The sequence below is a fragment of the Stegodyphus dumicola genome, chromosome X2 (genome assembly GCF_044657685.1).
Source record: "Stegodyphus dumicola isolate Sdum_Otavi_A_Nest chromosome X2, ASM4465768v1".
Taxonomy (NCBI): domain Eukaryota; kingdom Metazoa; phylum Arthropoda; class Arachnida; order Araneae; family Eresidae; genus Stegodyphus; species Stegodyphus dumicola.
Genome location: NC_140781.1, coordinates 33,225,692 through 33,239,356, shown reverse-complemented (window position 1 = coordinate 33,239,356; position 13,665 = coordinate 33,225,692). Strand labels below are relative to the sequence as shown.

The window sequence follows — 13,665 nt, the reverse complement described above, 5'->3', positions numbered from 1 at the left end:
GTCTTTCTTCTGAAATAATTTCAGATTTTTCAAGCTTTCTTGATCCACAAAGTTTGAGAGGATTTCAGTATGATTGAAGTCTCAGCACATTGGTGACTGTTTGCAAAATTTGTAGTCTTCCATTACCTCCTGTTTCTCTGTGAAGTATTTTTAAGGAGCTTTGCTATGTGTTTGTAATCATTCTATAAGTTGTGGGCCAATAAGACAGAACATACTTGGTATTGTTTTCTTAAGAGTAAAACATAGTCAAAGATGGTATATCTAAATATTAAATGTTAAATCTGTTTAATCATAAATATCATTTGTCAGTGAGAAATATAGATAAATTTTACTGCTTTTGAGAAATTGAACTGCAGAGTCACATGCAACTCAAAAAGTGACAAACTTGCCTCAAATGATAATAATCCTTAGAGAAGTAAAATATTTATTTTTTGTGCCAGACTCATTTTGTTATTGACAATCTGGCTCTAAAGTTGGAGATTTTCTGACCTATAGGCGAAGAAGATTGTAATAAAGATAACTGCAAAAAATAACTGTGCGGTTATTTCTAATTCATACACAGATTGAGTATTTCAAATTCTAATATGTTCTTAAAGCCGAAACACTTTTCACAGTCAGGCAGACATTTTCTGAGGCTATTGTAATGTTGCTTAACTTCCAGGATGAAAATTACTGGACAAACTATCTTTAGATTGATATAAAAACTTAACTTAGGCTTTCTTGGTTAATTAAAATAAGTAACATTACAGCATTATTACAAAAGGGCAAAGACCACAGCTTTCCCGATTCTTGATTGTGTCTTACTCTCAGAGAAAATACTGCCAAAGCGATTCTCTTTCTTGGTCACTTTCACTGGCCCCCCACAGTGGATACTGGGATTTGTTCTCAAGAGAACACTATGTTCTCTAAGGCTGCACACATGTTGTTTTGCTACAACTCCTTTCCTGCCCGGGGATTGCTTAATTACCACTGCTAATAGTTTGGTTAATTACCTCTGCTAGAGACAGTCAGCTAAAAAGGAATATTATAAAAGACAGATATTTACAGTATGCTGGTTAAGTGACAAGGATTAAAATTGAAATTTTAATTGAGGCTATTGTAAAATAATAATAATGACTAAGCTTAATTACACTCAGACAAAATAAATCATAGTTTTTCTGAAAGCAATTATTATGCATGCAATGTACATCCTTAAACTATTATACATTTTTGAAACCTTATATTGTATTATACATTTACCCAGGCTGAGAAGGAAGGCTTGTGGATATTTATTTATCAGTTTCTGGAAGTATCTTTACGGAGACTTGAAGCTTGATCCTGAATTACTGCACTTAATGACATCAAAATAATCATTCATATTTAAACTGGCATCAACATAAGAAAAAAACCACTTCATTATCAATTCAATTTACATAATTAATGAAATAAACATTGTTAGATATGACAGTAAATGTATACCATTCTTTCCATTCATCAACTTATTTCTACCTATATAATCTCTCAAAAATGTAAACACAACTGAACATGTTTATTTTACCAACTTAATAACATTTTACAGCTGTTGCCACTCAAGCAAAACTAAAAAGGAAATTAGTATTACACTGGTTGAATGTAGATGAACAATGCTATACTTTACAAACAATTATTCTCATTAGGCAGCTCTATATAAGGCTTTAACATAATTAAAAATGGCCAATTGTGGATTTTCCTTTCTTTCCTGGTAAATTTGCAATATAATTTGTTTTGGACAATCCACTTCCAAACTAACGTAACTACAGTTTCTTGATCGTACCAGATTTCTTTAGGAAATCGCACTCTAGTGGAAAGTTTTAATAATGCATCCAACACAGTAACAGAAGTTATGTCTATTACCAGAACAGAATCTGAGTACTGGGAAGCTAAACAAAGTGCAATCTTGATATCCCCCCTGGTAGGTGTGATTGGTAAAAGTTCACACATATCTATATTCATATGGCTTTTGTTTATGGATGCCATTTTTGTGTTGTGTATGTTGCTGCAGATAAAATGATGATAGCTTGGCTCGGTAATATTAACATTTTTATTTAACACTAGAAAAGATATATATTTCAACACAAGTTCACTCACACACAGTCACATTGAATGCAGTTCAGGTAGCAAATCCATGTAGGTAAAAAATAATGAAAGTCATATTTACAGCTACCAAGACATCATGAGGCGGAAAAGAGGTGAGCACGTGCTTCACCAACGGCAGCCAGGAACACAGTAACCAGTCCGAATTTTCCCCTAGTGGAGAACAGGGAGAAAGCTGGTAGCCCCCCTCTCTTGGGCCAGTGGACAAATAATAATACAAATATAAAGAGTTCTCCACATTCAATTTCTTGAATTGCTTCAGGAATGACCAGTTGGCTTCTGACCATTTTCCAGGTCTTCCTGTCCTTTAAAAAGCAATACATTTTCTATTTTATCAACATTTTTAAGAGCTACTTTCAGCATCTAATGTTGCTAGGTCAAAAAATGGTTTTAAAGCCTTACTTGCTCTTTGCAAGTGAGATAACCTAGCCCTGTATATTGAAAAAAGGTAGCTCATTCACCTTTGTGTGAAGCAGAAGCAATGGTGTGCTCCTCGGTTCTTCTTCAGGAGAATCAGCTTTATTTTCTGGTAGCAGAGTTCCTGGTCATTGTGTAATTGCCTCATTGGTTGGGGGGGGGGCGAAATTTTCTCTGTGGCTGTGTACCTGTCCTTTTCACTCCTTTGTATTTTTTCCCATGTTTTCAGTTTCAGTATTGACAGTTTCGCATTTCTGACATTGACAGTTTGACATATCAATCCTGGTTCATCAGTTCAGGACAAAAGTGATTCATTTTCATTTTCTGCTAATTTTCAGCAATCTGGTTCCTGAGTAAATAGCATCCAGTGTCCAGTTTTTTCTAAAGACTGTGGTCTGTAATTTCAGTTTGGTTGTTTTGAATTTTTTCTCTTCTCTCCTAATTCTATTTTGCTTCTCTTCTCCTTCTTTCCTAATTTGGTATGGCCTCTCTTTTCTTTTTATATTTTATCCTGTTCCTCTTTTTCTCTCTCCAACCTTACTGAAGTGATATTTCCCAAGAGATTTTTCACACGATCCTTAACAACAGATTTAACTGATCTACAACACAAATTCAAGACAATTTACACCAGAATATGTGCATGCTGCAATAAATTATAATTGTTCAGCTTGAGGATTTATTATAAAACAATAAATTTTACATTCAGATTATCAAAATTTTTTAGGTATATTAAAGTATGCATGCAAAGGTAAATTTAAAAAATTATGTAAATGCACATAATTAAATATTGATATAACAACAGCTTAAATATAAAATACAAGGAATTTCTAATCTTTTCCGTAGACATGCTTAATTGAAATTTTCATTTCCTATAATTCTTACGCAAGCTAATGGTTTAGACACTGTAATATGAAATTCTAGTATTTAAAACATTTAAACTAAATTAGAAATGATGTGCTGAAATGTAGAACCTTCAGCATTATAATGATTCTTTCTCTAACATTTAATTATATAAGCTCAATTTCAGCAGAACTCGTCAACATTTCAGGTATTAAAAGATCTATTGACACAAGTTAAGCTTTCTTATTTGAAACACAAAACCAAAGCAACATATTTCTTTAAGCTTTACAGGAAGCAATGTTGACTAAAACTTGTATAAATTAAATTACAGAAATAACCTAAATTACTTCACTGCCTCAATATAAAAAAATCCAAGGTCTATCTACCTACCTAGATTTGTAGACTTGGTGGCCTGGTTGAACCTGAATTCTGTAGATATTGTTTTTCCCAGTTTAAAATGTTTATTAATGCCTGATACAGTCAAAAGTCTTTAATCCGGACTCGTCGGGACTTCGGCGATTCCGGATTATCGGTTTTTCCAGATTATAGATCATCAGTTTAAATCTGGTAAGATGGCATGCAGAAATTATAAAATTAAAAATGTGAAACAGTAATTTATGAAATAAAGAGCAATTATGATCTAAAGGATATCAAAATTTACAAAAAAAAAAAGCTTAATATTTATTTGTTTACTTTATTAAACATTTCTTTCAACGCGAGCATGCGTAAAGCATACATTACGCATAGTCGAAATTAGAAAATTGCAACCAGAAAACTATTTGATGTGTATTCGTGATATTTATAATGACGAGGAATTTAATTTAAATCATATCAAAGACGGAGTACATCGAGATGAAATTAGTAAGGAATTATACACCCAATAAAATAAAAACATCTGCCTTGAAGATAAGGATAGTGCTGACAGATCAACTTCCAGTTCATTGCGCACTGCGTCGCCCCCCCCCCCCGCAGAGCAGCGGGAAATTGATAAACAGATTTCGAAATGGTTAGAGAAACAAAGGATATGCCTTTATCCATTTTTTGAAGCAATTCCACTTTTTGTTTGATGGAGATCGAAACATGCTTTCGCTTTGTAGATCGTTTGGCAGCTCCAGAATCGGAAATTCTTTTTGACATAATCGAAGTTCAAGCTTACTTTTATACAATTGCTCTAACAGTCTGCAAAAAATAATAAGCTGGATCCAATTAGAAGAATAAGGAACAATGCTATCTGCAACATTAACTGAAATAGATAATTAGATAATTTTAGCTTAGCTTATACCGTCCGTTATACATTAAACGCGCATGCGTAAAGGTATTATGCGCATGCGTCAACGCATGTAGCTTTGAGGTCCGGATTATAGATCATTCCGGATTATGGACGTCCGGGTTAAAGACTTTTGACTGTACTTTAAAGCACTTCTCAAAACACTCGCACTTTTCAGACAGTGCTAGTCTTGCACTGAAGCATCGTGCTGTAGGTTTTTGGATGTTGACTGTCCTGCAGTACTTCAGGTGAGCTCAATTTTGGAGCCTGATGGTCCTTTTCTCTTCACTAAAACATTTATGGACACTGGTGGATCTACGAAACTGAATGATGCGGCAGATGAACTAAATTTCAGAGCCTGACAGTTTTCTCTTCACTAAAACATTTACAGATGCTGGCGGTCCTACAAAACTCGGTGATGTTGAAGATCATTGGACATTGACTGTCCTGAAAAACTTAAGACAAGCTATATATTTTGCAACCTCACAGTCCTCTTCTTTACCCAGACTGATGCCCACAGTTTTTCTAGAGTAGAAACACTGCCAAACTAAAACTGTAACCATGGATTTCATATTGAAACGCTGTCACCAATAAATTTAAACTGTAATCTCACTGAACTTATGTTGATGAAAAACTAAGACAGGTTGGTTTTCTTTCTAGATTTAATTCAAAATTTAACATAGGCTTTCTTGGTTAATTAAAATAAGTTAACATTACAGCATTGTTACCGAAGGGAAAAGACCACAGCTTTCACGACACTCGAATGCATTTTTCTCTTGACATTTGGTGGACAAAAGCAAGCTTTTTACACTTTCAAGATGAGTCTCCGGAAACATCGCTAGAGAGGGGGGAATGTCCTTAACAACTCTTCCTTGATCATTTTCACTGACCCCACGGTAGATACTGTGGTGCATTCCTGAGAGAGCAGGAAGTTCTCTCAGAACTTGCATATCGTGTGTTGTTACTCTGTATATAAATTATGTAATCGGATTAAGGCCAGTTGCTAAAGCATTTTGACTAAATGATGTCTTTAATAAAACATTTTTAAGCAGGATCTTTTTTCTTATGTATAGCTGTATATTTTTATCTCGTTAGAGATAAGAAGGAGGTATTTTTTGGTTTCAAACATTACATATTAAAAAAAAAACTAATGTTACTTAATAACATCCATGAAAATGTCATGCAGGTATTTTTAACATTAAAACTTATTTTAGTAATGCATTCTAAAATCAGAGGATTCTGGCAATGCAGAAGATTCTGCACTTCACCTGCATTGCGTTTTAGATGAGGAATACCTAATTTGAGATGACTTCTAGAAAATCAAGTTGAGAATACTTTCTTAATAACCAAATATTTGCCTTGAATTGTCACTATAATGAGTGTTTGTGCTTGCTGCTTTTTTGTGTGTGTGTGTGTGTGTGCAAAAATGAATTTTTAATAAAGAAGATATTTGAATTTGTTACCTTAATTTTGTAGAAGATAATAATCAGAATCTCTTTCTTTTGCAGAACTGCATGATGCAGTTTTTGTAGTTGGATCTTTGGATGAAACTGTTATGCTTAGAGGAATGAGATACCATCCAATAGATATTGAAAACAGTGTTTTAAGGTGCCATAAAAAAGTGTCTGAGTGGTGAGTATTTTCAGATTATCAAGTAATTAGAATTCTGTTTTTATTATTATTAATCAGTTATGAAAACATACCTAATTTTTGTATCATAGGATACCAAAACATTTCATTTTTCCTCATATGGGTTTTAAGTTGTTTGATGCAAAAATATTATCCATGTTTTTATTTGAATTCCGGGAGAGACCAGGTTGTTATCTATATTCTTCTGTAATTTGAATTGCTCATAATTTAGCTAAGAAAAAATTTGTATCGTATCAACTGTTCTGTAACTGTAATACAATATTTGTGCTTAGTTTATTTATGCATTAGTGTGCTTGTAGTTGTTCATATGTATGAATGCTTAAAGGTAAATGTATTCATGTGTACGAATGTTTAAATGTTTTGGTTTTACTTTCTCTTTACTAAAATTTTTAGAACTATAAGGTCTTTAATATTGTATATATATTAATTAAGACTCAAATGATTCAAAATATCGCTTAAAAACTAACTACAGTTATATCTAGAATTTGGATACTAATGTTCGACAGAACTGAAAATTAATACTATTTATTATACCTGTTTATACCATTAAATTATACCTAATTAGATGAAATTGACTACTTATTGTGGGGTAGAATGTAAACGTCATATACAGTTTATTGCCTTAAGGCAAAAGCCATTTCACTGAAGTCTGAAGTGAATGTTTCATTACATACAAAATTTTATTTTTGCTCACTTTTCTATGTGGTAGTTTTTATTAATTTGTTTATCTGTCGTCTTGATATTTTTATTATGCATTAATTTTCATTGCAACATGTTTTCTGATTCCAGTCTGTATGGAAATTTTTGTGGTGATTTTTATTTTTTTGCAATTAAATCAAAAGAATTGGGGAGGGGATTTTTCCTTCAGCTACTTGAAATATATCAGTACTGTCTCTTCCCAACATGAAGTTGATCTAAAACTAAATGTATATTTTGGCCGTTTCATATGGTTTTGACATTTTTTAAATACACTTGGACTAACCATTGGTTAGGTAATTAATGCTGGAAAACATTCTTTATTCTGATTTCAATTCCAGGTAGAAATGACCTGTCATAATTAACTTTGTGTGAATTTTATCATAAATACAAGCCAGTTTTCTTCCTCTGTGCATCCCATTAATGTGTAATTCTCAAGTGCATTGCAATAACTGGTTTGACAGCCATTACTAATATGTGTTTTACATATTATTTTCAAGCAGATCGCAGCAACATATATAATTATCAAGTGCATTGTAACAACAAGCTTGACAGAAAGTCATTAATACCATTTGTTGTAATATTATTTTCAAGCATTTTAATCTTAAGCATTTGATTTGAATTTATCTCTGCATTGCTGTGAATAGGAGGTATCATGCCTATATTAACATAATGAAGTCAGTCAAAATGCATATTCTTGTTCAGCAATCTTGTTTATCCACATTATTTTCAAAAATTACATGAAAGTTTATACTAAATTTGCTTTTATTTTAGGTTACCATTCAGAAAATTGTGTTTCTAGTGTGAAATTATGCGTGAAATTTTTTAGTACCTCTGAGCAAAGAAAATTTGGTACTTATTTATGTATTAACGTGACCAGGCCAAAATTCGCATAAATTGCAAAATTTGGCGACCCTACTTACGACAACCCTACGTGTTATACGTAGTTTTGTAAAAAGAGCTTGTGGATATTCACAAAATTTTCCTGCATTTTCGTGCAAATTTTTGTAATTTATGAGAAAATAGCAGTGTACATGGATAAAGTCAAGAGTGTGCGCAATGCCATTTTTGTGCAATTCTGGGATGTTTTTTTAAGTAAAAATAAGTCGACATGTACATGGTTATGGCGAATATGGTTTTCAATCAGTGCTAAAAGCAATAGCCAAAAGATTTCCGCCGAAAAAATAATTCTGCAACTTATTCAAATTCGAAACCGGAAGGGTTTAATTGCGTTTTTATATTTTAAAATAAAATAATATAAGAAACTGTATTAAAATTATCTGTAATTAATAAATGTACATTTTCTTTCTATTCATACTTTTTTACTCAAACTCACAAATAGCGGCAACCTGGTTGCGATAATACATAAGTACCGAAAATTTTAATATGTACTAAGCAGGAATTTTTAAGCAGCAGTATTAATTATCAGATCTTTGAATTACTACTAAAATTTTTCAAAAAATTTTGATAATTACTCAGAATTTTAAAATTTCTAAAGGCAAATTGATCTTTTTAATTTAAATTAATAAATTTAATTTTTTTAAATAATCTATTTTGCCTATATGATATGATTATTTTTCAGTGCTGTTTTTACCTGGACTAACCTGCTTGTTGTAGTGGTAGAACTGGACGGCAATGAGAATGAAGCATTAGATCTGGTACCCCTAGTCACAAATGTAGTTTTGGAAGAACACCAGTTAATTGTAGGTGTTGTTGTAGTAGTCGATCCAGGAGTTGTGCCTATAAACTCCAGAGGAGAGAAACAGCGAATGCACTTGCGTGATGGATTTTTAGCAGATCAACTAGATCCAATATATGTAGCCTACAATATGTGAGCCATTAATCTTCAAAATTTTGTTATTTTACGTGGCCTACAGAAGAATACCAAAATGTGAAAATATGGACTACTGGATATTGAAAAGTATGAGTATGCTTTTAGCTGTGATTTCTTAGAAAGGCATTTCTTATATTAACTATGAAAATGAATCATGTTGGCTGCTATGGTCAACACTTGAGCTGAGAATTAAAGTCATGGACAGTATAGGAAAAAATAATCAAGTATTGTAGTACATAGTGCTCTAAATGTTAAACTGAAAATTAAATTAATCCAAATTGTTTAGTCTTTTGTATATGATCGCTGTGATTTTTGTCTCTCATGTTTCATGTTTTTGATGGGGGGATTTTTTTATTTGTCTGTGACAAACTAGATAATGTAATTTAACAGTTGCTGTTCTATTTATGTTAGCCGTAAAAATAGATTTCAGGTGCAAATTGACAACTATTTTGAATCTCTCATTCTGTTTTCTTGAAGTACAAGATCAGAATCATTGGTTGTTAAATGTCAAAGTAATTATACATTATTTTATTGAATAAGATTCAGTGTTTTCTCTTTTTTATGCTTCCGTGATAAGTTTTCTGTTTGATTATTTTTCATTTTTAATGAGATTATACTGCATTTGTTTAATATATGTTTTTATAAGTAGAGAACTTTTAAATTATCAAAAATATTTATACTGACATTAGTGGACTATATTTGTATATATTACTTTATTCTTTCATTAGCACATTATTGTCACTATTTGCTACAAATGAAAACTTCTTAATTTATTTTATACTGCTTGTGAATTGTAAAAATTATGTTATGTTCCTACTGAAGTGCGAGTCAAACTTGAGCATTTTTGTCAACTTTAAATAACAATTGCATAATGAAGTTGTGGTCATATGTAAACACTGAAATATTGTTAAAAGGTCACCGCTTTATTATGTGATTAATGCTGCATAAAATCATTTGATTTTTTTTATTCGTGTTGGAATAGACTTGAAATCCATTGTGTTTTAGGTTCAATTTTTTTTAACTCCAGATGCTTAAAAAATTAAATATCTTATAATTATGGTGCTGAAAAATACTAATTTATTGTATAAAATGTCGAGTGAAACTGAATTTAACTTGCTTTTAATAATTCAAATATTGATGATTGTCATGATAAAAAGTGTTTATTGTGCATTGTTTAGAGTAAATTATGGACTAGTAAAGTGATGACATTTATCGAAATAGCAGACATTATATTATTCTGAATTTGTATAGCAATTGAAGTATGTTGTTAAATAGCAATTGAAGGTGCTATTAATCTCTTCTTATCATCACTTCTTATTTGAATGTTTCTTTCAAGATGTAATACTTATCTGCTGCTACATGCTTGCTGTAGTAATAAATTATATATATATTTTTTTAAGAATTTAACACTAGAACTATCAGCGTTTAATATATACATATTTCTACCTTGGAGAAAAGTCTGTCATTTGGTAAACTGATAGTTCTAGTGTAAAATTTTGGCATAATTTGTGTAACTGGGAAATTCAAGTTATAGAATTCAATCTGCAAATGAAGTAAAAATATCTATCTGGATGAAAATTTGCATATTTTTTGCTTCTTCATTTGAAGCAGGAAAATAGATACTAATAGTTTTATTTTGTATGTCAACTGTCATAAAAAATGTATGGCTTCTTAAAGCATAGTATTATATATAAAATGCCTTTGCCTGTCTGATATCTTTAACCATTCCTGTGTGTTTAATTTCTGTTCATCATAGCTATATAGTTGTGTAAAACGAGTGAGTGTTTTGGTTAACCACACACGTGTATTAAATATGTGCTGGTTTTATTGCAGTTGTGAAATTAAAAATTTTTAAACTTGTTAAATTGTATGTCAAACTCATTTGTGCTTTCTGTTAATAAATAGCATTGTATAGAAAAATGATTTCCCTACTTGAATTTAAATAAATTTACATATCATGTGCTTGAACTGTCTTAAATATTAAAAAAGCTTAAGTGTATTTTACAAAAGGATAAATGTCAATTATTAAAATTCCATTAAAAATTGTGTTTAAATTGTATAGTTATTACCAGCACTTTTTTCATTGCTTGTCATACATTTACTCCCTTCATTTGTTCAGTGACATTGCTTGACTTTAAAATGGCAAGTTAATTTGTGAATAACTGCAGATCTGTTTTGAAGTAAATTATATGAATATTTGATTAATATATCTAATTACTTCTACATTTCAGTACTAATTCTTTCTTAAGTTCTGGAAGTTTGAACTCTAAAGCTTTATATTAATAATTCAAATGATGTGAAGCAGTGAATCATCTTCCTTTTATTATGAAATTTTGTGGCACTTCAGAATAGTAGAAATGGTTTGCTGTATCATTCTGAGCATCACAGGGTTTGATTGTTTGCAATGTAATTTTTCATACTTATGCACATTTCTCCTTTAATATTAAAATTATTCTCAAATAATAAAACTTAATTATCTTAGTGCCTGGGGAATTCTCCCCCATATTGCATACTTTTAAGTATTTATGTAATTCAAGTGTTTAGTGTACATTTGTATTTTTCTATAAAAATGCATCTAATAATTTAATGGTAATATTAGCTTTGGATTTGCCTCGTGAAATCATCATTTTGTCATCTAATGTGACTATATTATCTAAAATTTACAAGACGATTGCAGTTTAAGTGCAGTGTATATTCATTTGTAAGTCTGAACCTTGAGAGACAGGTAATATCTTAAGCAAATTGAAATATGCTTTCTAGATTGTGTAATAAGTGGCTTTCAATTGGAATTTTATAGAAGTACGGTTTTCTTTTTGTGTTATTTAATTTGATAGTTTTAGAAAAACTGTGTTCAGTGTAATCATTATGCCAAAGTATTTTTGTATTGCTGCTATATTTGTTAAATCATTTTTACATATCATATACATTTTTTCTTTTGTAGTTTGTTTTAAATCATAATTTCATAATTCTGACTTAGGATTAAATCCCTCTGACTTTTATCTATGTTTAAATGATATATAAATATGTATGAAATTAATGCTTAGCTAAATCTATCATTTTGGTTTTAAGCTAACACCAAATGATTGATTTCTTATTCAGAGTTTGATGTTGTTATATTTAACATTTTGAAATTTGTCATTTATGCATGTAACTAATTTTTAATTTGCTGGAGATTTTATTAATTTTGCTGTATTCAGAATATGTAACTGAAGTAAGATAGTGAGTTTTTTTTTTCTTACGAGAGAAAAATGGATAAAATATCGATTTTTTAAAATTTATTTCTTTTGATGAATCTGTCGTTTATTTACATTCAATGAAACATCTACTGCACACCCTCTTCCAGCAAATATTTGGTGAATGATAGATACTCTTGAAATTCAAGATAATGTGGCAAAAATATTTATTTGCAGAGTTTAAAATAGTCGCCAGATGATGTATTATTATTAGGTTATCTATTTGGCATTTAAAAAAGTATTTTGAGGGATCTTTTTGTAATATTCATGTATGCTTGAGCAAATAACTTATTTAATAAAAGACAAAGCTATTTAAATTTAGAAATTTTTCTGAGAAATGTTTTGAAGATTATATTATTGTATTATAGTGTGCTTTCAATTCAGTATTCAGAAAAACTGTCATGAAAGCTGAATTAGATATTTAAGACCAGGAATACAGCCTTTTAGACTACTGTCAGATATTATGAGGGCTATCTTATTGACTTTCATTTTTAGTTTTTCATGATGCTAGTGATCTAAAATTTTAAATGTCAATCAGCATCCTAATAATATCTTGCATTTTAAAATTTAGTTCTGTTTTACATGGAAGGTACTATATTCAATGATTGTTTGAAAGTTACTTGAATGTAGAAATTTGCTTTATATAATCTTTCAATAATATCTGAAGTAGCATATAATGAGCCAGTTTTTAAAAAATGTTGTTTATAGGAAGAGGGTTTAATAAAACAGTGTTTATACTTAATTTAATAGCTTTAAGAAGAGATACATGTTCTATGAAAATGTTTAAAAGCAGATTGATCGTGTATTTTGTTAAACCTGTATGTCTATTCCCAACACAGTTGAGTAAAGCCAGTTATCATAGTAATCTGTGATAACTTGCAGTTCACTGCAAGATTTGTAAAATTTTTATGTAAAATTGAAATTATTATGTGTACTGTGTTCCCTTGTTTCCATTTTTGTTCAGCTGAACTGTTCCAATTTTTATTGTGAATCTTGGAAAAAGGAAATGTCATCATATAGTAGAATTAATCTAAACAGTATGTGTGCATTTTATTTGAAAGAAATTGCTATAAATTTTTTTTAAAGAAATAGCATTTCATGTACATAATGTGAATTTGTAAAAAGGCGTGCTTGTAGGTAAAGATAAAATGAAGAATTTTCACTTTATGACTGCATTTCATGGCTTGTATATAAGATTTTTTTATTTACCTTTTTTGAAAAATAAAATATTGTGAAATACACCATTGTTTCACAAAATATAGCATAAACCTGAGTCTTTCTTATATTTACTCTTTTTTAAAATAAAATATTATGAAATAAACTGTTGTTTCTTAAAATATTAAAAAAAAATTGAATCTTTTCTATTTTTCCCATCTTTTTTTTAATATTTAATTTTGCATGCAGTATTTTCCTAGGAGAAGTCAACTTTCTATAACTTGAAGGTGCTTATAATTTGTTATATTTGTAAATGAAGGTGTATATATATATATACTGAATTGGCATTTATTGCATCTTAAGCTGAGGATAATTGACAGAATTTTTAAGCCAGCTTCGTTCTTTATATGTGTACTGAAATGGTAGCACGTAGAAACTTATTGATAAAGCTAGATTTGGTG

At 30.3% G+C, this 13,665-nt stretch overlaps 1 protein-coding gene across 4 annotated transcripts in view; it reads left to right on the top strand.

Annotated features, from left to right (window-relative positions):
• The window catches only part of DIP2 (disco-interacting protein 2), a 252,891-nt gene extending 239,574 nt beyond the window's left edge, over positions 1-13,317 (top strand). For all 4 annotated transcript variants that reach the window (XM_035357833.2, XM_035357830.2, XM_035357831.2 and 1 more), the window contains exons 37-38: positions 6,145-6,268; positions 8,565-13,317. In XM_035357833.2, coding sequence (XP_035213724.1) covers positions 6,145-6,268; positions 8,565-8,817 — 377 coding nt within the window. In that variant the 3' untranslated portion in view covers positions 8,818-13,317. The remainder of the gene's footprint in view (positions 1-6,144; positions 6,269-8,564) is intronic.
• Positions 13,318-13,665: the final 348 nt, after the last annotated feature.